The 25,068-nt window shown below is 39.0% G+C and overlaps 1 protein-coding gene across 1 annotated transcript; it reads left to right on the plus strand.

Annotated features, from left to right (window-relative positions):
• Nucleotides 1-1,389: 1,389 nt before the first annotated feature.
• LOC139743475 (dynein regulatory complex protein 11-like) lies at nt 1,390-16,454 on the plus strand. Its single transcript, XM_071653959.1, has 14 exons — nt 1,390-1,405; nt 5,677-6,004; nt 6,590-6,895; nt 8,012-8,083; nt 8,340-8,548; nt 8,993-9,077; nt 9,798-10,020; nt 10,482-10,630; nt 11,574-11,722; nt 12,954-13,144; nt 13,598-13,881; nt 14,555-14,732; nt 15,234-15,472; nt 16,320-16,454. The coding sequence occupies exons 1-14, from the start codon at nt 1,395-1,397 to the stop codon at nt 16,452-16,454; spliced, it is 2,559 nt and encodes an 852-aa protein (XP_071510060.1). The 5' UTR covers nt 1,390-1,394.
• Nucleotides 16,455-25,068: the final 8,614 nt, after the last annotated feature.

Here is a 25,068-nt window from a genome sequence, read left to right on the forward strand (position 1 = left end):
GTGTGTGTGTGTGTGTGTGTGTGTGTGTGTGTGTGTTTCCTTTTCTCTCCCCCCCCCCCATATGGCACATATTTGCCTCTGTCTGCTGTAATATACAGCTCCAATTCTATAAGTCAGAGTTGAAATGAATTAAAAACCTGCCTAACCGGATGTTTGCTGAATTATGATTTCAAAATTTAAATCAAATGGAGTCCTCAAAGCATGATTATCGGTATAGATTAGGCCTACAGACCACAATTTGATAGACATTTTCATCTGTGGGAAGTGGGTGATAACTTATCAGATAAGACAATTAACTTCCAAAGTCTGCTGTTGGTCGAACCAAAGAACTAGAAAAAAAAATGGTGAAGAAAAAACAGCCCGATTTGAAAATTAGTTTACTTGTTGCATTTTATGTGCCACTTCAATTGCGCGCACACAAGTATCCTTTGTAATCCTATACCAGATATCTGGACACTTTTACCCTATAAGGTAATCTTATATCAATTTTTACATGGTATGTTATTCATGTGGAATTCCTATTCATTTTAATTCCACTGTTTATTTTTTCTCTTTCTTTCTTTCTTTTTCTTCCCCCTCTGATCTCTCCCCCCTTCGGTTCTCACTTTATTTCCTCTATTTCTCTCGTTCTCTCCTTCTCTCCCTCTCTTCCTCATTCATATTTACTCCCTTTAAGATGTAAATGTGTGCAAGTTATGTAAATATGTTTCAGGAGTCTCTCTGTATATATGTTATATTCTCAATTACTCTGTACATAATTATGAATGTTACTCGTCATGGTGACCAACAAATTTTACAGGCTAATATGCTTTTAGTTGAGTCCCCCCATTTCCGTTTGTATAAGTACCCTATATTCTGTCAATTCATGCTGATATATTACTGTAATATTATGTGTCAATATGTAAACAACAATGCAATGTAAAAATGGAAATGAAACAATAAGTAATGTGCGCTTTATAAGAGTCTCACTATTATTATTTATTATTATTCTTTATTTGGTATATATTTGTTTTTGTTTACCATTTTCTTATTTGTTGAAATGTTTGAATATGTATATGCATGTAAATATATGATATCTTTTCATTTTTGAAGCGCCATGAGCACTGAAAAGTGGACCTGTGCGCTATACAAGTAGCCACTATTATTATTATTATTGTACCATTGTAGGCCTACCAGCTAGTGTATACACATTGCACACAACTACTAGGGGGGCCTGTGTACGCACACACACTGTGTGTGTTTCGCTCTACGCCGCCGCGCCGTACCTCCTGCGGTTGCCACGGCGACGGAGATACTGGACAAGCGCCACCGATTGCGAACTGGATACGTAAACAATATATTCGACAAGACGATGTATTTCTAGGGGAAATAGACGTGACGAATGTGACGGAAAAATGTCTCATAGGTAAGAAATTGTGTAATATTCACATGTATCGACCAAAGGGTCAATTAGACTTGTATTCTCTTTCACAGAAAGCAATATTTGTCGCTAGCTAGATAACAGCGTTATCGCTGCCAAGATGTACATAGTCCCACTCGTTGCCGTTTGTGTGTTGGAGTGTCTCGGTGACACGTCTGAAGATAGTAGATGGACATGGACTATCAATCTACGTGTATGGGCTGGCTGTAACGCAGTTAGGCCTACTTGAAGGTCTATTTCCAGGACATTTTTTTGAAAAAATAAGTTCTACTTCATTACACATTAGACCTCGTCTAGGGCAAGTTTTCATAATCATCATAATCCATAAATCTCCATTGGACCATGACCATAAACTTTACTCCTGTAGAAGTTGCAGTTGACTGAGAAGATAATCTCATGCCAATGTCGTCAGATGGCCCATACTTAATAGGGTCTAGAATAGATATTCTATATCAGTTTCTGTTGTTTCATGGACACTGTGATTTTCGGACATTTTTTGTGTTTTTTCATGTGTAGAGTTTGACTAATCCATATGATATAAATCTAGAGTAAAAACCCCAATTTTCGGACACTTAACGTTAAGCTTTTACTCTACAAAATTATATCTAATGTTAGGTCCCTAGTATAACAATGACGACAATGTATATGGGTCAATCCATGTCAAATCATCCAGTGCTTGTCACCCGACCCCCTCCGATTTTCTTTAAAATCGCACCAAATGTTCCCCAAAGTGTCTGACGGAAAATCCCAAAATATTTTGCCCCAAGGTCAATTGGTTCCTAAGATACAGCCTCACATAGCAACCGATGCGCAATCCAAATTTAGTTAAAAGAAAATTATGCATTTTTGATTGATTGTGGTAGCATGGATATTTATGCAAAAGTGTTCATTATCTGCAAATTGGAAGAACTTTATAGTCTCTGCAAGAAAAAGTGACTGTGACGCGAAATTGACTTTTCGTTAACGTGCACGAGGTCACCGAAAATGGTGTTAAATGTTAATTTCGAAAATTTCAATGCATATTTAGAGGCTAATATCTTCCACATTTCATCACCTTAGGTTCTAAAATATTATGCTGTTGAAGGCTTTGACTTGCTCAGTAATTTTGAAAAATATCAGCGGATTCGTGCTCACCGTTTTTACGGAGAGCGCCCTCAAAGTTGACAAAAATGAAAAATGTGCCAAATTCAAGGTCACGGATCACCCTTCGTCCCACCTAGGAATGGCATTAATTTTTTTGTATTGATAGAAATTGACCTATACTATCTTGTGTTACCAAAGAAATTTTGCTACCGAAATGTTCAATGGTAAATTCACCCCACTGAAAATGGTCGTAAACAGCCAAATTCCCATGTAATATCACATATTGGGTTTAGAGGACATTTCAAATGTCCATGCTTTCAAGATGAAAAGCCCTAGCCCTGTGATATTTGCAGTAGAGGTAGCCTGCTATACATATTTTAGTAATATATACCACAAAACACTTTTATTACATAATAATGACCTTGAAATTTAATCCAAAATTTGATAAAAACAATATGACGCTCCATTTTCCTCATTGCACTGCACGTAATATGTGTTTCGAAAGACTTTTCACAGAGCAATATTTCAAGAATTATGAAAGCTGACAGCCTAACATATTAAGGTTCTAAACTGTTTGTGCTCTTCTTTCAGATTTAGTGTCAATTTGATCATGAATGTTATACCCTTGACCTTGAAGTGCTTCTAAAAATAGCTGCAAATTTGTTAACTACAAATTACATACAGACAGGTGTTTTATGGCATGATATACTTGTGATTCTTTCACAAACACAAAAGCTTTTTATAGTGTGAATGTTATGTACTGGAATTAATCTATACGTGCTTGCAAGATATGTTACAATTAATTACTTTGTTCTGACAATGACCCTCAATTTCAATCACAAAAGGGGACAGTAATATTTTGTGATTTTGTGTGCATTTCCTATGGAAAACAGTGCTTTTGTGGTGAAACTCATAAAAACTTGACTATTTTTATTATTTTATCACTTTGATTGATTAATTCTATTCAAATTATGGTAGAAAAAGTGGGCTGTGACAATTTCCAATAAAAAAAACACAAATGCTGTAGAAAATAAAAAAACAAAGAAATACATAACAAATATTCCAAAAACAAGAAAATACATAAGAATTGAAATGATTATGGAATTTTCATAAGTTACAGAACAAATTCCCTCAAAAAGATGACTCTCAGTGCTTTTAATGTGCGTTTCACAGGCTAGAATAAGAATCATTCTTATGTGTTGGGCGCAATGTCCATAATCAACTATTTATATGTACTTTTTGTATGGGCATTAATAGGCATTTCTCCTGATTTTGAAGGTGATAAATTCAGGGTCAATGTCAAAACGAAATAATTAATTGTAACATATCTTGCAAGAACCTATAGATTTATTCCAGTATATAACATTTACACCATAAAAACTTTTGTGCTTGTGAAAGAATCACTAGTATGTTATGCCATAAAACACCTGTTGTGTGTGTAATTTGTAGTTAACAAATTTAGAGCTATTTTTAGAAGCACTTCAAGGTCAAGGGTATAACATTCATGATCAAATTGACACTAAATCTGAAAGAAGAGCACAAATAGTTTAGAACCTTAATATGTTAGGCTGTCAGCTTTCATAATTCTTGAAATATTGCTCTGTGAAAAGTCTTTCAAAACACATATTATTTTAGAACCTAAGGTGATGAAATGTGGAAGATATTAGCCTCTAAATATGCATTAAAATTTTCGAGATTAACATTTAACACCATTTTCGGTGACCTCGTGCACGTTAACGAAAAGTCAATTTCGCGTCACAGTCACTTTTTCTTGCAAATACAATAAAGTTCTTCCAATTTGCAGATAATGAACACTTTTGCATAAATATGCATGCTACCACAATCAATCAAAAATGCATAATTTTCTTTTAACTAGTATTTTGGATTGCGCATCGGTTGCTATGTGAGGCTGTATCTTAGCAACCAATTGACCTTGGGGCAAAATATTTTGGGATTTTCCGTCAGACACTTTGGGGAACATTTGGTGCGATTTTAAAGAAAATCGGAGGGGGTCGGGTGACAACTTTTCTGAAAATTGGATGATTTGACGTGGATTGACCCATATGTGTCTATGCTAAATATATCAAACTACATTTTCCCAATATTGATTTCGTTAAATACATCTTAAATTTCACAAAAGATCCCCAAATCACCTTGTCAATTCCCCAATTTTCAGACAGCCTCTCCAAAATTTGGACACGTCCCATGCGCGTTCAATTTCAATACGCATACAAGGCCGCTGAAAAATGAGCGCGCGCCATACCTTGTTGGTGCAAGGTAGCATCGGGGACGTTGCGGCGCCCGTTCGCGTCCAAATTTTAGTGACCCTGCAGTAGCAGCACTTGCATTCAGCCAATGTACATTTATACACTGCATCGGCACGTACTGAGATTTTGTTTTTCTTTTGTGTTTTTGAGGATACCATCACACTCTGAGCTTGCAACAAGCGAAAAATCTCACAATAAAATGGCATAATTTTTCAATTTTTAGCACTTTTTCGGCGAGCCTGATTCTTTACACGGGACCTAATTCGCGTGCGCTTTGGAAAAGTTGCGCCGATTCTGCGTTTTTGATGGCGAAATTTGGGACTTTAGATGGATTTTAGGAGGTTACTCAGGCACTTTCCTGTGGGGAACGAGTGTGCCGGATTGTAAAATGATGTGATATGCTTGTGTTGTGGCAGTAGAATTTGCTGGCTTGTGATAAGTGATAGGTGTCCAGATTTTGGAGGCTGGCCGAAATTTGGTGGTTTTACTGTAGACTACTTCTTTCAGCATTCAGCTTTGAATAATGATCAATTTGTTCAGGACATTCGAAGTTTGCTGGAACTTCACTGAGATGAGTAATGAAGTTGTTACAATAAAGAATTCATTCCTCTCTTTCTGTGTAGATCTAACCGTTAGACACTTTATGAAAAATTTCATCCTGATGCCTACCCATACAACTGTATGTAGGTTTGTGCTGGTGTTTTGAATACACAGTCAGCCAGTGCATATAAAAGCTCAAACCAACTTGTATGAAACTGTTCTTGACAAGCTGTTGTACTACTTTTTTTTTTTAATGAAAAATACAATGTGTGATATGGAAGAGCTACATTCATCATTTTAGGGTGATGTGATTAAAATTTTAAGTACAAGTGTACCATGTTTTGTTTTCAATTTTTGTACTTACAGCTACTATCAAAAGCAGTGGCTTGAGGCCCAGGACAGCCTCAATGATCTTCTCCAGCAGGAGTTACCTCCAGAGCCCCCCAAACCTGAGAAAGACCGTCTCACCGCCTTCCAGAATATAGCTACGCTCTACCTCAAGTACCTCCAGATATTCCGCAAACTGGAAGGATGCTATGATCAGATTGTTCACCCACAGAAGAGGCGTGTTCTGCGTCGAATGTTGGATGGCGTCATGGGAAGGTTGCTGGAGCTGAAGAATGAAATGGTTCTGCTCGAGTTTTCAGAGTTCCACTATTTTGATGACATCCTGTCTGATCTCAAGCTGACTCCGGTGAGTTATTCAGATGATATGTGCAGTGTATTTGATGCCCTCCTCACAATGTATGTGTGCTTAGATTCACACTGCTATAAACTTTTTCAAATTGATTTATGCAAGTTTTCTACTACTGGACGTAAAGCTGTCAATGATGCAATAATTTTGTACTAGTTTTATTCTGATATTTGTGTTAGGATATGAACTATTGATTTCTTACACAGAAGTATATCCCCAAAACTACTATGTTGATAGACAGAAATATTCTGACATTACCACTGTAATACCAGCAATTGCTTACAGTTTGTGGCTTCACAGTGCATAATGTCATGAAACTGGAAGAAGGTGAAATTTCTATTTTCATGTTGCGACATATATTTATTTGTGCCATCAGCTAATAAGATTTTCATGTCATTAGCATTAAGATATAAATGACTGGGGTACTCATTCAGGTACTGGTAACAAGCATTCATTTTTCACATTTCATTTTCTTCTCCATCTACCCAAGCCCCACCGATGAACTGAAATGATGATGGTGTATATCTCATTTCAAATTGAAATATTGTATTATATTTGTATGTTCTACTCATTTATTCCTCTCAGAATGACATTGAGATACCAGTCCCCCAATATTTCATCAATGAGCGAGCTAAAGCACTGCAGGACAGAGAGAAGCTCCTTGGCCAAATCCTGGCCAAGATGGGTCCTCCTGAAGAGAAGACCGAGGAAGTCAAGATGTCGGCAGACGAGGCCATCCGCCTCATCCAGGTCCATGAAAGGGCACGGCAGGGTCGGCTAAGGGCAAAGTTCATGCGGGAAATCCGTCTGCAAGAAGAGCGAGAGAGGATGGCCGCCAACCGCGGCGCTCCCACCCTGGACACAGAGCTTGCAGCAGTCAGAATTCAGAAGGTATGAGTGTGGAATACTGTAAAAATGGATATTTTGGCCTGAGTTATTTTCCACGCTCGGCCGGGTAAGACGAATTTCACATGTTTTTAATTATGCGGAATCATTGACTAGTGGCATATATGTCATGCAAAAATATCTGCATGCTATATTTTTGCACTAGCTTCTGGTTGCGCGAAATGCGCGAAAAATTTCCACACCGCAAAAATTTCCACTTTTACAGTATATGCGTACAAGATGCTGGGATAGCTGGATTTACATAATGTGTGCATCCATGTATAATATCTACATATTCTGTTTAAAAAAGAAAGAAAGAAAGAAAGAAAGCAAATGTGTGTTAATTGATAGGAGGAGCTGTTGTGGCTCAGTGGATAAGACTACAAACTGTGAATTGCAAGGTTCTTGTTTTGGGTCGTTGCTTGTGTGATATGATGCATCATGCGTTACATCGGGGTACCACGTTGTGTAGCACCACCTCATGTCCACTCGAGGACAGCCGCAGAGAAATGCATGCACGTGTGTGCGTGTACATAGTCATTCCCATGCCACTGCATGTTATACTATGCATGCATGCATGGTATGCTGTGCTAGCAGTAGCGCGTGCTTCAGTGCAGTGCAGTGGCTAGTGCGCTCTAGCTCCGGCACGAAAATAATTTCCACTTTTTGGCAACCCAGGGTACAACATTTTAAAAGAAATAAATAATTCAACAAAATGGCTGATTTTTATTTGGTACCCCGGGATACCATTTATGTCATCGTATCCTGAGGCAAAGCACTTTATCCTCATTGCCTACAGCATGTATTTTTACCTTAGTAGCCACGTACAACAAATCTTTTGAGTATTCTAGCAACTTTTTAACCTTATTCTGTATGTTTGGTATTTTCATACCAACTTAATGGTTGTTCTTAAACTCATGCTATGTGTCTTTGAAGTGGATAGGACATAACTTCGCTTTATCTTTTACAAAATCAACAATGTTGTGTGTCACAGAATTGCCTTTAATTCTATGCTATGTGCTGAAATTTGTGCCAAGAAAAGTCAGCAATTCTTACTTGCTGTTCATACAAAGTTGTGCAACTCATACTAATTGCATTCAATCTATTCTTCACCCATCACAGACCTGGAAGGGATTTTCATCCAGAAAGAAAATCCGTAAGGATAGAGAAGAAGAAATGAGATTCATTGGCATGGTGAGTGTATTGTTTGATTATATATATGCATTAATATTTACATGCTGGTTTCATACCTGATATTGTATAAGTTTAGACATTTTTTCCCCTTCTAGTAGTGTTTGCCTAACCATGGACCTGCAATGCATATCCATGCTTCATCCTACAAATCCCAAGCATAAAAATGACTACCTAGAAGTTCTTAAATCAATAAAGGCAGAAAAAAGCACTCTGTGATTTCATTTATTAGTACCCTCTCTTTCTCTGTATCGCACAGATTCCGCCCCGTGAGCCTGCCAGCAACAAGAACACGCCGCAGATGTTGGCGGATCGGACAGAGAATGCCCGCCGCATCACCCAGGGAGACCATGAGAGGGAGTATCAGCAGGCGCTAACAAGCATCAAAGCCAAGCTGTGGGAGGTGGAGGGCCCAGACATGAAGGAAACCATGCAGGACCAGATCAGACAGTGGTTCATCGAGTGCAGGTGAAAACCCAATGCTTCAGTAATTGTGCTGCATTCAGCAAACGTTGTATGAAAGTAATTACTGTGTGACCCATATTGTAAGCTGTAATGATATTACAGTGCTGTGTCAAAGAAGCCTAGCTATGATTGTGCATGCCATATTGCTCATTATTTTGCAAACTTGGCCAAAACTGTGTGAGTAAAAATTCTGAACCTGAAAAGTTTTAATGTAGTGCACCTTAACATAAAATTGCTCTTCAACCTCAGGAAAATATGCTTTAAGAGGATGGTTTGCAGTACAATATACAATGTTGTGAAAGAAGAAAGCAGTCATTTTTTTTATTCATAAAAAAGTTAAGAATTTCACACTCCAACCATTCCAATTCAAACAACAACAAAACAGTGTTTCATAGGAACAGGACAGTGTGGGTTTACATTATAGTTTTTCTGAATCATCTTTTCCAGGGATGCAACAGGGAAGTTTCCTGACTATCCAGACGAAGACGAAGGGGGGTCAGCGGCCATCTTCAAAGAAAAGGACCCAGCTGAGGTACGGTGACCTATTATGACAAGAATGCCTTAAACTGCTCAATTCAGACAATTTCTGTCATTATTCTCACTGAACCTGCATAAAACCCGCTACATTTCACTAAGAAACTGTTGGGTCGTGGAAGGCTGTATATAGAAACCATTTTCCTTTTAAACAGGTGTGAACATTTTACTGATACCAGTTAATAATTTTGTGAGTGTTGTGCAAAATAGCATGTTATGAAAGAGTTGATGTTTCCTGGTAGTGAGCCCTCTATTGGAACCAGCAATACAGATGATGTTAATGATATTTCATAGAAATAAATGTTCTGACACTGTTTGGCTTTACACTATGCTTTCTAAAGTGTATGAATAGTAAGTGGTTATTCTCAAGACACTATTGTCACCAAAATGCCAGTCCTCTTTATTTCATTTTTTTAACATGTGAGATTGCATGGTTTTGTTGCTTTTAAAGCTAGCATGTATATGTATCTATCTAAATTGTGCCAGTATAAATTAGCCGATCATCATCTGACAATCATCTTTGTCTTTCTTTTGATGATTGTGGTTATGTCAGTTCAAGTGGAGGTTATACTAGTATATTTGAGAATGGTCCTCAGTTTTTTAGCTAGTGGGTGGACAAAGTACACTGTAGAAGTTTTATCTGTTGCATGGTAGATACCATCTTAAATATAGAAATTGCTCTCAAGCCCATGATACCTGAATGATTTTTTTTAAATAGATTGAGGCTGAACTGGCAGGTAAAGAGGATGACAAGGGAAAAGGCAAGAAGAAGGGAAAGAAGAGTGCGAAGAAGGACAAGAAGAAAGATAAGAAGAAGGACAAGAAGGGCAAGAAAGGAAAGAAGGGAAAAGGAGGAGATGATGACGAAGAAGAAGAAGGCTTCAAGATGCAGCCATCAAACTTTCTCTCTGAAACGGATGTCTCGGCCAAAGATTTTTCAGGTAGGTGCCAGATCCAGAAAAGGTGACAGTAATTACCTACGAATTTGAGTCACGCCAACATGACTGTAGAAACAGCAACACATTGAGCTGTGAATGTAGGCAGATATTTCTTATATTCTATTCTCAACCAATTATAGTTGTCATATTTTTCATCCTACAAACTCTATGACAGAGCATTGAAATGGTTGTAGTCCAGAGCGTCCAACATATGTTTTGATACATGGAGTAATATATTCAGACATCTCAGCTCAGAAGTAGAAAAAGAATGTGGTACTGAAAAAGGAATCAGCTGTGAAGCAATAATTTGTTGGCCATCAACAATGTGCAGAAATGAGTAAACCTGTGCAAACAAAGCCACCTCTTTTTTTTAATATTGTGCTTAGTGGTCCCTTAGTCCCATAAATTGTTCTCATACCTCTTCAATCTCAATTGAAGTACATCCTGCTTCTACCCTTCTCTAGGCATCTGGAAGGAGAGGAACGAAGAGAGCAATTTCAGCCAGAAGCACGACGCGGAGCTGATCAAGGAGGAGAAGCGGATGGAGGTGGAGACAGAGATTCGGACGCAGGTCGACGAACTCATGAGGACGGAGCTCAAGAATCTCAAGCTGGTGAGTGAGTCAGTGCATGATTGTGTCTTACCCACTTGCACAATGAGTAGTTATGGTGATTCACTTGTTTATTAATCTCAAAAGGTTTATTTAGTGGACAGATGCAGTTGTATTACTCCATCTATGTGTTTTGATGCCTACACCACAAAGTGGCACTGTAGGCATTGTGTTTTGGGGTTGTAATATGCGTATGAGTGGACGAAGCTGTGCCTATCAATGTCAAAGGTCAAGGGCACTAGCTAAAATTTTACTTTTTCCACCTATATCTCTGCAATGCCTAAATGCATTTCATGAAACTTAGTGTATAACTGTATATCAGATGAAGATTCCCAGGGAAAGTTTTGGGTGAGAGGTCAAAGGTCAGGTTAGGATTGTAAAATTGCTCTATTTGATACACTTTTTTTCACCATATCCTAAAACTAATCGAATGTATACATTTAGCAGTGTAATCAAATTTGTTGTGCAATTTAGTACATGCATCACCACACAGAGATTATCTAGGGAAAGTTTTTGAGCCATGAGGTCAAAGGTGAAGTAAGAATGCTAGAATTTTGCTCTAAATATTGTCATGAAAATTGATGTATATAAAATTACCAAATAATGGTTATTTGTCATTCATGTGAAATTGCTATCGTACATTGGCAATGTGTACTGTAGACCTTACAGGGAGAAAAATATGATATGAAAGAGGCATACCAGTCACCATAAAGACATTTCTAGTTAAATTTTTTCTTCAAGTTCGTTCCACTTTATATAGCCTTAAATTTCACATTCTATGATATAGAATGCTGGCTATAAAATGATACCAGAAACAAGTGTACTTGTTCCATGATGCCAATTAAGAATTCTAGTGTTCTAGAATGTTCCAGAGTGATAACAATAGAACAAAGCATGGAATTACATGAGGTTAGAGTCTGATGTTTTTTTTTTTGTTTTTTTCCAGGCTGTTGACAGAGACAAGGGCAAAGGGAAGAAAGGCAAAAAGGGCAAGAGTGGAAAGAAGAGTGGAAAGAAAAAGAAGAAGAAGAAGAGTGGGAAAAAGAGTGGAAAGAAAGGCAAGAAGAAGAAGGAGAAGGATCTCACCCCAGATAGGTAAGGCCATTTCTTTTTTGGCACACAGACACATATATCTTCTGGTTGCTCATGGTTTTCTCTTGAACACCTAGTGTACAGTTTTTCATAAGGGATATACCAAACTAGAAAACAACTTGTCTTGTTGTTCTAGATGTTCTAGTAGTAAACTGAATAAATTGACTGTAATAAGAGACGGTATTTTGTATTGGTAGTGGATGATAGTGAATCCTTTGAAAAACTTAGAAACTTGGCAAAGATATGAAGAGTTTGTTTGCAAAAACCGATAAGTCCATATTTGCCAAGTGGAGATATTTGCAATTGAAGGTCAAGAAAAATAAAGAGAATAATAAGAATTTTTTTGCTTCTTTTGACCATAACTTCAAAAATGTACCTTTATTTGTAGTGACCAATATATCATTTAAACGGTATTATTTTGTACTTTATGACAGAGACCGTACTTCAAAATCTTCAAAAATGGACTTATCGGTTTTTGCAAACAAACTCTTCATATATATGGACTAAAGCATTTCATTTTCTCCTCGTGATTAAAGGACTGTGCATATTAACTTTTTTATCAGCTATTGCACTTTTTCCACATGTGATCGGGGGGGGGGGGGGGGGGGGGGGGATTGACCTTAAGACTTTCAGTTCATTATGTTGACATTCCAAAAGCACTCTTTTCACACCTTAGTGACCATGAATTATCAGAGCAAGGAAACTGTGTCAAGACTAATGGAAGAGTTGGAAACCCCTAATGATTGTTTTCACAGCTGTGCAAACATATTTCCAAGGTTAATGAGTAATTTCTCTCAGACTGAAACAGTTCTTGTTCAAGCTGCAAATGTAATGAGGTGCGATGCTAATTAATCATGTTCTCATGGCCATCAACTCAGAGAGGAGTCATTGTCCACATCTTGCTCAGAGTGCTTCTTGACTAATGGTCCTCTCCATGGCATCTGCATGAACAAAGTCATTTTGAGGGAACTTTCTGTCTTTCCCTATGTTTTGCTCACAGGTTGTAATTGAACTGTGATATCAAACCGATGTGTTTGAAGACCTTATATTCATTGTTAAAACCAGATAGATATGTTTGAAATGTAGGAATCATGTAGACATGAGGTATTAGGAAAACAATAAAGCATTCTTCATCATAGACTTCATTTAAATGACAAGTCCTGTTGTGTTTTCTTCAAGCATGTAGTACGACATAATCTTACAGCACTCTCAATCTCTTGACTCTCTTTCTCAGGACCATTGAAGACCTGTACGAAGAGTTAGTGAGAGAAGGGATCATAGTTCGCTGTCCCAAGTTTGCACTCAACGACTACATAGGGGAGTACAGCTACCTGGGCACAACACTGAGACAAGCAAACATCGAACCTATGCCATCTTTGTCCGACGTCAGGCAGCTTGTGGCGCTCTACGGCATTCTACCCCTAGGTAAAGTCGTCTTCCCTGCTGGCCACTCTTTGCTAAACCTGACATTCTTACATAAAGATATTACTCTTCCAATCTTTCTGAATCTTTGCGCTCTTTCCTCTTTTTTTGACCATTGCTTTCACCTGGTTGAATGAGTTACATCAGTGGTTATTTCTTAATGGAGGTGAAGGAATTTCTGAGTCCATAATTGTGGCATGTTGTCCCAAGGACCCAGGACTCAAGGACCCTATTCTCAATGTCTTTTTGAATTAGACTCAAACAATTAACATCATTTCTTGAATTTTCTTGAGTTTTGTTACGCCAAAATGATTAAACGAATGTCATATGCTCATTCTTTTCTAAACTCCACAAATATTCCATGTTTGGAGTGTAAATTGGAAGATATGACAAACAACACCTTCACATTCCTATGTTTGCTGTACTGACAAGACAATTCTCAACATGTTGACCCAGGTTCCCAGGCTGTCCATGAGAAAGCCCCTTACATCAAGTCCATCCTGCTGGCCGGTCCGCGCGGCACAGGGAAGCGCAGCCTGGTCCACGCCATCTGCACTGAGACAGGGGCCAACTTGTTTGACCTCACCGCTACCAACATTGCGGGCAAGTACCCGGGCAAGGCAGGCCTGACCATGCTGATGCACCTGGTCCTGAAGGTGGCGAGGCAGCTGCAGCCCTCCGTCATCATGATCGGCGATGCAGAGAGGACGTGGCTGAAGAAGGTTCCCAAGACAGACAAGGTGAGGATCAACCTTTTATCCCAAGAACTAGCATAAGACCTAGACTATTTACAGAAAGGATTGAGTGCATGCCTTTTCCCTTGTTGTGAAGTTATCTGAGGCAGCTTGTTACCATGTTGTCTGTCCCTCCGTCGGCAATATTCATTATCCATTTTGTATTGTACAGTTCATTAGTTCACTTTTCATGTTCTGGTAAATCTATTAATGATCATTGATTAAGGTTAAAGTTTCAAATTGAATAACTCTTGGTATAGTTTTGGGAATATGAAGAGACTATGGTATGTGAATCTCTCTCAAAAGCCAAAAAAAAAAAGAAAAAAAAGAAAAAGAAAAGGAGAATATTTCGGGAATTTTGAGTAGTTCACCCTGGTGCACGTCTACGTATTGCAGAATGCATGCATAGATGAGATTAACAGCTGATATGATATTGAATAAAAAGACAAATCCAATCACATGCATAATGATGATATACAGTATGCAGCTTGATCTCCCCCTGCAAGTTGTGATCCAAGAGAGTTTGCATGGAATCACCAGCACTATGTTTATTGTATCTTTGCTGCATTAGAGCATAGCAGACATCCACTGTAGTAAATTGTACACTTTATTTCTTTGTAGTATATGTTTGGCATAGTAGAATAATGAACTGTTTGTTTTTTCTTTCTTTCTCATGTAGACTGATCCAAAGCGTCTCAAAAAGGAGATCCCCAAGATGTTCAAGATTCTGAAGCCAGAGGATCGTGTGGTGTTGGTGGGGACCTCCAGGGCCCCCTTTGAGTGTGAGATGAAGGGGCTGGTAGGAGCCTTCCAGAGAGTCATCCTCATCCCAAGACCAGACTATGCCTCAAGACATTGTGAGTTTGCCTCCCAGATACCCGTTATAAACATCCATGTCTTTTGTGAAAGTATTAGTCGAAAGAGAGTATGCTCCCAGTGCCAGTGTTCAGTAAAAGACGAATGAAAGATATAACATCATCAATGAATGGCCATGCCAACTGGTGTATCTAATTAAAGACCAGTTTTGTACTGCAATGATCACTGAGCATAGATGATTTGAGGGAACAGATGTCCTAAGTCAAGCAACGTCATTAGGGCACCGTTTCATGAAAGTTGTCAGTCTCTAACAGTTACCATTGTAACAGTCAGTAATCAGAGCCTCTCAGCCAATCAAAAGCAAGGATGACAACTTGTCAATGTCGACAACTTTCATGAAATGGTGCCCAGATCTGTTATGACTGTATAGTGCCAATACTGCACAAAGTATTCTGCTCTTATCCACATCTATGCAAGTCTCCAGAAAAAAAAAAACAAATCAAAAACGCACCAAGAAAACTTTCCCTGTCTTTTTCCTCCAGTGCTGTGGCGCAACCTGATCCTGAAGCACAACGGCATCCTGAACCCCCACTTTGACATGAGCTCCCTGTCTAAGGTGACCGATGGCTACACCCCAAAGCATGTGGTGACCGCCTGCCAACAAGTGCTGACTGAGAGACGTGTGTCCCAGCTGGCCAAGAGACCCCTCGTTGCCTCTGAGTTTGTCCCCCCACTGGCCAGGCTCGAGCCAATCTACAAAGAAGAGGAGGAGGCTTTCAAGGTAGACAGCAATCAATTTCTCTTCTTTGTATTTATGTCTGTTGGTATGCATGTGTGATTTGTGTATGTATACTTGTATGTATGTACAACTATATGCATGTACAGTGTATAGCACACCTCTGTTGTAATGAACATGGCTAAATTGAAACTCTCATTGTAACGAAATTAAAATTCAGGTCCTAAAATTGTCTGCGCATATCTATATACTTTATTTTTAGGGTATAACGAAGTTTCAATTTAACGAAAGAGAACTGCCGATCCCAAGAACTTCATTATAATGGGAGTCGCCTGTATTTCTATATCCATGTGTGCATGTGGTTTATATGTTTTTAAATGGTATACATGCATCCATGGGTAATATATTCATCCCTTTTACTTTCTTTGTCTTTGGTTAATGGCATAATGGAAAGGTGTTTGTACTCTTTAATGCTCAGAGTATACATTGCATGACCAAAGGTAGAATCCTTGCTTCAGTAGATGTGACAGACTTGAATTTTCACTCATGTAATTACTACCCTGAAATTGTTTGAATAAATTACCTACTGAAGATACTGTGTATATGCATACCGTTAAAGGTTTTATTTTCAAGAGGGTTTAATTCTTGCAAATTTTGCAAATCACTGATTGGCTGCAAATTCAATGAAACACAAAATGTTGCAAACAGACAGGCATTAGTGCACCTACGATAAGCATTGATGTCAAATCGAGAAAACAGCATCTCGCGAAAATGTCTGGTAACTCATCAATCAGGGAAAACATCTGTATGCAAAAAATTACAAGTTTTACAGTATGCCTCATGCTAATAGCACTAATTTTTAATTTTTTGTCACTCTATCTCTCTTCTCCAGACCTGGTACGCCAAGACCCCACTGGGCAAGAAGAGGGCCAAGGCGGCGGAGGGTAATGACGAAGACGACAAGGGCAAGAAGGGCAAAAAGGGAAAGAAAGGGAAGAAGGGGAAGAAGGGCAAAAAGAAGAAGTAAATCTTCCAGGCCATGGATGGCCATTCAACCCTACTGGTTATATCATCACCTTGTGGTCCGATCCTCGCCGAAGTCATATATGTTCAAAGATTCATCATCCTATAGCACAAGCTGTGGCGGCAAGTGCCTTCAACTTCAAAACATCCGTTTGCTTTCAATATTCGTGGGTGCCGTGCATCATATTTGCAGACATTAATTCATTCTTTGTTGTAATGCAATAGATCCTTGGGCAAAGAAGTTAATTTTATCCTCACTTGATATCTTGACAGTGTTGCCCACAGTTATGGTGCGTGTGATACTTTTGTAGAAGTGCCTTGAAATGAAACGTCAAATAATCATTAGCATAGGGCAGCAAGTGAGATGGACAGTAGCAGCAGAAAAGTAAAAGAACAATAACTTTTACAATAATTCAGAGACAATATGCAACTTATAGCAAGAAGAGTCTTTCAAGAAATGCCTCTAGCAATTCCATCCATTTGTCATTCCTTACTCCACACATTCAAATGGGACAATGTGACTTAATAGCAATGTGATTATGGGTAATGTTTCAAACGATATCACAACGGACCCTCTGTTTATATATGACAGCAATATTATGTTACCTGGGTATAGAGTTTGAATTGCTTGTTCATCAGCATCTTTACAAAGTGGTAATGTGAGCAGATTGAATCAGTGCACATCAGCTGTCCTGCCTGAGCTAAGGACAAGAGCAATCAAATCTGATTCCTGTTTCAATCTTTGATTCAAGTCAATCTATCTTGTCTTCAAATAAATCTTCCAATTACAGCAAATGTGAATGTTTTACTTTACTGGCTCACACGTGATCTTACTTTTGTCAGAACCGACCATTTTCCATGAGAGAGAAAATCAGCACAGCTATTCTCAGTTAAAAACTGAAGATGAAAGTCTCAAATTTTCATATATTTGGGGATTTTTTTTTCTTCTTTATTAATGTAGCATATTGTACACAATTTGGATGTAGTGGTACAAAATGTACAATAAAAGAAAGATTGGCAAATGTATGTAGCTATTTGGTGATGGAATACATTGTACTTGTCAACAATTTAATATCTACTGTAGATATCAGTCATGACAAAAGCATGGTTTTATTCAGTGAGACTCATACTGAAACCTTGATATCTGTCAATATGACATGCCTTGTAGAGATTTGTTTATATTATGGGACAAATGTACTGACATGTTCTTTGTAAATAAATTGAAATGCAGAGAGAGAGAGAGAGCTATTCTATCAATCATGTTGTCATTGAAGACTGGTTTGTTGTGTAATGTATACAGATTTTGGTGGAGTGCTTATTTTTTGGGGGAGTGGTGTGCAGTGGGATGGAGCAAAAATCGCACATGACAAGTGAAGACCATTTTGCACATCTTTATCCAAGAACATTCTTCTCAATTTGAATCTTTACTTACTTTAATTTTTACTCCTTTTTTTTTAATGACAATTGTCATGCAAGAAGGGTACTAGTAAATCATTCAAATTGTACTCGTACAAAAACTAAAACTATTGGAATTTGGGCATAGCGGAATAATTGATGAACATAACCACACATCTTTATCTATGCTGTGAGAGAAGATACACAACCTACAGTAATGGAAGACTTATGTGTGGCTTACGATGACACCATCTGCCATAATGTTGGTTTCAAATTTTGTTCCCATGCAAATTAAGATACAATGTAATTGTGAATCCTGATATTTCTAAACTCTTACATGGCTAAAGTCCCTCTGCTATGTTTATAATGGTATCGCTGTATTCATATTGATCACGGATGTAATAATATTCTAATAAGATTTTGTGAAATTATGCTCCCCAGCAGAATCTGATAGGGAAAATAGATATCTCAGCATGTGTGTGACTATTGCTACATTAAATCTGTTTTGTCGATGTTGGCCAAGTAGGATAAAGTAGGGCACTAGTTCATTCAAGATAAGTCAAGTGAATATCCAAGCTCAAAGGATGGGAAGGAATCACATGTATTCTGAAATTTTGTGTGTTTACACAATATCTCAAGATCTTTTTGACGTATCTTGTCGACACATTTACTGCATGTGCATGTGAACGGTATGACCAGGCTATTACACACATACATAATGAGATTAAAGACTCCCGGGAAGAGCAGGAGGGTCTTACGATCAAATTTTTAAAGTAGCACATAATTTTTTATCACTTGACTTATCAGATTGGTGAAAAAAAACCAAAGTAAAAAAAAAAAACAAAGTACGTTGTACCATTGGGTAGATTCAGCGGGATGATGGTACACTGTACACCTGGTACACTGCAAGCAAGTATATTTCATGTGATATCCGTCAAGATCATGATATTTTCATTTTGCCATTTTTCTTCTTTTTTTTGGGGGGGGGGCTGTTTGTAAATGGGTGGGTATTCCTTTGTTTTTTTTTTCCCTGCCGCATTGATTTTTATCATATTTTACCTATTTTCAAGTCAGAAAGTTTCATGAAAACCAAAGTCGTGAAAGATGAGAGAGACTGTGCGTATATGTGTGTGTGTGTGTAACCTATGTTGATTGAATGCACACTGAGCTTTGCCTGAATTCAAACCGTAAGCAGTTTAAGGACTAGGTATTATATAGTCGATATGACTGAGGGGAAAAAACATCAACAACCAAGGATGCACTGCTGATGACGGTAATGATAGACGCCCACTAATATACATTGTATAACCCTTGTTTACCAGGGGCGGGAAAAATACAACTATAAAAAGCTTCTTGAGTTCGACCAAGCAGCTCATATGAGATCTGTGGCTTACGTTTCATCAAGGACGTGCACCATTAACCTTAGACGAAAGAGATCGATCAACGTCAGAGAAAAGAGGAAAGGAAATCGGGGCGACCTAAGTGTTCGCGATGATCACGTAACCATGCCCGTTATAACACCCTTGGCCACATTTTAGTTGACAATGCTAGAGTACTCAGTATGATATGAAGTAATAATCGTTATCCGTGAATGTGACATTGACTGCTCTTGCGAAGCGCTGTAATCTTGTTAAGTGAGGACGACCCATGCTGAAAGGGTTGTGAACGCTTTTTTTTTCTGTGTGCGACAAGGCAAGTGAGAGTAAATGTTTTTTGAAAGGCAAGGGCGCGTGGTCGCGTTACCATGGGAACATTATAAAGTGGCGTGAGGTGCCACGGTATAAAGTCTATAGTGGTGCATAGTTTGTGCTGCATCACGTGTAAAGCGCGAAAAGTACACAATGGACAGCATAACATAAAAATTTGCGAATTTATAAGCGAACACCTCCTGTTCGACGTGAAAGCATTTTACGGAGCAACTGTTCATACACATTTGTTGGTCAGCTGAAAGCATTATGAATCCAGTACTCTTACAATATGAGATATTCCTTCTGTCAAAGTCAGCTTAAGTTATCATACAAATATTCATTAACGAAATTACTCGATGAAACGCGACAATCATATATTATTAAGCGCACGGCACACTCACTAATTTCCTGCTGTCAGGGACATAACGCAAGAGGACGTAAACCAGTTGGAGTCAAATATCACTCAGTTTATCAAAAAGGGCTCTCTGTTGTTTTTGCACGTATAGTTACTGACAGTTGTACCGGTGGATTGGACTGCTCAATGTCTTGTCTGATCGGATTTTGTCGACATGTCTAGAAGAAGCTTCTCCATGAGATGAGAAAGAGGATTTTTCTTCTTCTTCTTCTTCTTTTTTCGTTGTTTGCATGACTTTAGCTTTTGATAATCCCACGAGCCTGCTTTATGGAGACCTCTGGATTTTACCCATAATGTGAGCAGTACCTTTACCCATCAGCTTGTTGTGCATTTGTCTTTCATCTTTTCTACCATGCCGTTAATGTGGTCTACCAAAGGCGATCTTAGCATATCTCCGCCATCCTACCCTGCAATTGTCCTAAACTGAGCTGTTATCCACGGATTGATCACCGACTGAACGTAAATTTAGACTGCATCCACGTCATCGAAAGATATTGATTGCTCGTTTTTCCGTAGTTATCGGGCAAAGGGTGCCTTTCACGATAAACAGTGATTATATCATACTTTTCGTCGCATCCAGTATCGTATTTATTAATACGCAGGTAGCATACGTCTATTTGAAGATTATTTGACTTTTGTCGGCACTTTTCACATCGAAAGAACCCTGTCCGCCGTCGGAAGGAATTACATATCAAAGTCAAATACTCAATGAAGAGTAGCAGTCATCGTCGCCTCGATTTCAGCGAATCGTTTGCTTTGTGATTTCTACGAGTTTCATGCAAAACTGCCTTTTCAACCGTTGTCCTTGCAGATCTTGCCGTGAGGAAATCTTCCCCGTAGTCCAAAGAAGCAAGGTCAAAATAAAAAATGAGCTGAAAGATACGACTACAACCTTCTACGAGAAATCTCATTAAAAAATGAATTATGATAATAACACTGCATACCTGGTGATGCTCAACAGATCCGATGTGCTTCGTTTGCTTTTATAAAGATTGACGAAAATCTGAACAGAGAATGGAAACGATTGGACGCATTTTTCATCTATTGATTTCAGAAAGGGAAATATTCAGACACTTGTCAGACCTGAGAAGTAATGAAGAGGATGATCAATTGGTAATCCTGTGTTCAAAAACAACGGCAAATGAATGCATATCTGTGTCTTTTGTTATTCACCGTATATCATAAGATATTATCTTAGTCTATGAGACCCGAGCCAAGAAGGCCTTTGTAGTTTTGTTTTCTGTTTGTTTGTTTGTTTGTTTCTTTTTTAGCTCACGCATCTGCACCTCTTGTCGCTATTTTGGACAATTTTGGCAAAACCACTATGCGGCAATGAACAAACCTGCACTGGCATCGATACTGACAGACTAGATACTGATCCTGTTAAGACTAGAAATTGAATCACCATCGTTATAATCATGGACGCGTAATAAACTCATAATTTTGTGACGCATTGTGGCCAGTCTGTTTGTGACACGCATTAGTTTATGTTTTTTTTACTCTCTTTTTTCCATTATATATTCTAATGGCTATGGATGTTTAAACCATGGTTTTATGATTTAAAGCGTAATGTCACTCGACAGCTCTTCGAAACAGATGACCTTACTTACAATGCTCGTCCCGAAGAGCTTGTAAATATTTTATTGCAAGTAATCAGAATAATTGATCAGTATCCTCGATGAATAAAGCAACAATGGCTATTGGGGAAATAGCGCCAGAGGTAATTAGATGGTCGGTTGATGAATATACGTACATAGGCGGTCGACTCTTTTTCTAGCGTGGATGTATCAATGTGACTGAGTTTTATACAATTAGTTTCCGGTAGCCTGGGAAACCTTGTATAGTGAACGAACTTGCTTATTGTTATTCGCTTCTATTAAAGATGATAATCATGTACAATGTATGTGGGAAGGTGGGAAACACATGCACGTAAAAGGTCCACAATACAAAATGTACGGTTTTTCTGACTGTATTTGCGTGTATATTTCATATGTCAACTCACGATCATGATGAAGTTGGGATTAAAGATGCAAGACTCGCTCCCGACACAATATGTATATCACTCATTCTGCCTGTAGGCCTAAGTAATCAGGAAATTCCAGGGGTACACTAGTACTTGTACGCCCGGTTGATACAAGGGTACGTCTTATCGATGTTTCATTCCATTGCGGAATCGCGATGCATAATGGGTTATAGATGCTGATGTACTTAGAAAAATTTGTGTATCTAGTAACAGAGAAGTGGGATTAGGAGGGGTAGTTTCCTTACAGTCGTATCTCCTCAATCTTCGCAGGAGAAACGTTATATTGCTTTCATCATGGATTCAAATGATACTGGACACACGGACAGTTTTCATCCAGGAATGGCGTCCCTCTACGCGTACTACATATCACTGATAATTGTTGGAAGTCTTGGAAACGGACTCATAGTCCTTGCGTTTTGCTCGAATCCCAAATTGCGTCGCGTAACGGCAAACGTCTTCATCGCTCACCTTTCCGTGGTGAATATCGTAACCATGGCAACGGTAACCCCACTTTATCTAATAACGACAGAGAATGAAACAGCAACTGTTTATCGCGATGTGTCTTTCCCGCTGGCCATCGCCTTGGCGCAACACAGCTTGACGGCCATTGCTGTCAATCGGTATCTGCTTATTCGGCCCAGTGGCACCTCGTACCAGCGCCTCTGCACTGGTCGGGCCATCCCAGTCGCCATGGCGGTGATGTGGATTCTCACCGGGGCCAACGTTCTTCCGCTCTGGATGGACATCTGGCAAGATACCCAATCTGGGCAGCGGGCAAAAGTGGGACTGTACATGATGTTAAACATCTTCCCCTCGATCGTCGTATTGCCAATCTTCAACTTCCTGACCCTGCGGACTATCCAAAAAAGCCGACAAAGAGTGAACGGTATGCTTAATGGTAGTGAGAGGAAGGCTGGAGATCAGGTCAGCCGACGCACGGCCGTCAGCTTCACCCACGAAAATTCTGTGCGTCATAGCAGCATCAACAATCGTAATGGTATGGCTGCAGATGACTCTCCTAGTGCCATTAACATAGACCGGATAGAAAGGACAGTCGAGGACCTCGCTGGAGACGCTAACACTCAAGGCCAGATATCGGTGTCCATCGGAGCTCCTTTGGACTTCGACAAGCAGTGCACAGTCGCAAACAACACTGGCGACGACGAGAATTTTCGAGGCACAACTACACAGGAAGTTAGTAAAGAGAGTCAGGCTATTGTCCTGGGGAGACAAGGAGAAATGTGCACAACCAACGTCGAGCAGGGTTGGTGTCTTGATCGTGTCCATGGCAAAGACGGCTCAGAAACCTGCCCCGCCCCCAGTAAGTCCGGTCGCCAAAAGTCTAGAAAGCCCAAAACTGCAAGAGTCGGTCGCGGTGAGATTAAGTTGATCCGTCTCATGATTCTGATGAACATCATACTGGCAATTTCATGGACACCCTTGATAATACTTATCTCCAGCTGGTCTATGCCAGATCGGGTGCGCTTGAGCGTCGCAAAGCTCAGAAATTTTCTCTATCTTGTCCCAGTCTTTCCTACTACAGTTCCATTCGTCTACATTTGGAGTAATGTGCACATTCAACGGACTCTACGCAAAGTGGCACTAAAACTTTGCAATGCGTGCTGCTCTCGACCTGATACCGTAGATAGGTCAGAAACAACAGTGTTTTACTGATACACTTACAAAAGATTAAAGGAGACCTCCGGATGATTTCCAGACTTTTACATTTGAACAACTATAAATCAGTTATACTGAGAGCAGGTTTTCAGAATTTATAGTGATTGGGATGAGGAATAAGAATGTTTTCAAAATTTACAACAAATTGTAATGAACAAGGATGATGACGTGGCAGCTTCATCATAAGAATGCCTGAGTTGGAGCTCAAGGAAGCAGAACAAAAGAAGAAGGCATGCATAGATTCTGCACCGGTGAACTTGTTAAGCAAGCGGTATTGTAATGGAATTACACTGCTACATTTCTGAAATATGTGAGGCTCCTATGTCATCGATACTGTTCAGTGTGATTTGCTTAAGGTTTTCAGAATATTGGTTTCTCTGCTTAAGGACCACAATAAATTCCACAAATCTATACATGGAGCTGTTAATTTATGTAGTACATGATGTGAAATTATGAAAATTGTCTGTAATGTCCCTTTAACGGCAACTGTGATTTAGAGGTCATTCTTTGCAAAGCGCTACTGAAACTAAGTCGTTGTGGCAAACGTTTCCTTAAAGCGAGTTATATTTTTAAGCTCTTGAATCTGGGACGTGGATACTGTGTACACATTGTCGTGCATGTAGTGAATATATTGTTAGTGTGCTGATTTCTACAATCAAGAAATACATTGTTATTCTATAGTGGCTTAAAATTTTGCACAGAAAAAAAAGGCATTTCGGCAATGCCTACTTCGCAAATTAAAGTTCATGTGTACAAGGATGAATAAAAACAAAATTGTAAACCTAGTGTCTGTGGTTTTGGCAGCGGTCTGTAATCTATATCTAAAGATTCTATTCAGTGGCGGATCCAGGGGGAGCGCACCGGGCGCCCCTCCCCCTTTATTTTTTGCCAAAACAAAAGAAATAAAAAGAAAAAATGGGGGAGGGGCCCCCCCCCCCCCCTTTGAGTTTGTTAAGGCACCCCCTCTTTACGTAATTCCTGGATCCGCCCCTGCTATTGGCCACTTTGTTTGCTTTTCAACAACGAGGATATAGTACTTGATCTAATTAAGATATTACTCCCAATTTTTCACCAGAAAGTATTATAAAAATATAGCCAAAATAGAAGTAAGACGCTGTTCCCGCATTTTAGATTTTATAGCAGCTTTGCGCACAATCAATTTGAATTGTTCATGCCTGTCACTCGAATTTGACGATACTTTTTTGAAAGTCTTGCTTTTGCGACCAAAAGAATATTGTATTTGTGATATCTAAATTGAAAGTATATGAGAATGTTTATGCATTTAGGGTCAATAGATGAACGTTATTTTCCGTGATTCGATTTTGTGTTTCTGATGTGAACAGATACTAAAGTTAGTCATTTCTGTAATTTGAAGGAAAAACTGCTGAAGAAGATAAAGGCAATGAATAAAGTCAGAATA

The sequence above is a fragment of the Diadema antillarum genome, unplaced genomic scaffold (assembly GCF_040938485.1).
Source record: "Diadema antillarum isolate AM-2024a unplaced genomic scaffold, OU_Dant_1.0 seq00001085_RagTag, whole genome shotgun sequence".
NCBI lineage: Eukaryota > Metazoa > Echinodermata > Echinoidea > Diadematoida > Diadematidae > Diadema > Diadema antillarum.

Excerpts from the sequence above, each read along its gene's own strand:
- LOC139743475 (XM_071653959.1), top strand. Across the intron at positions 11,723-12,953 it reads AAGGATCTCACCCCAGATAG|GACCATTGAAGACCTGTACG; the intron begins GTAAGGCCATTT and ends TCTCTTTCTCAG. Across the intron at positions 13,145-13,597 it reads CTACGGCATTCTACCCCTAG|GTTCCCAGGCTGTCCATGAG; the intron begins GTAAAGTCGTCT and ends ATGTTGACCCAG.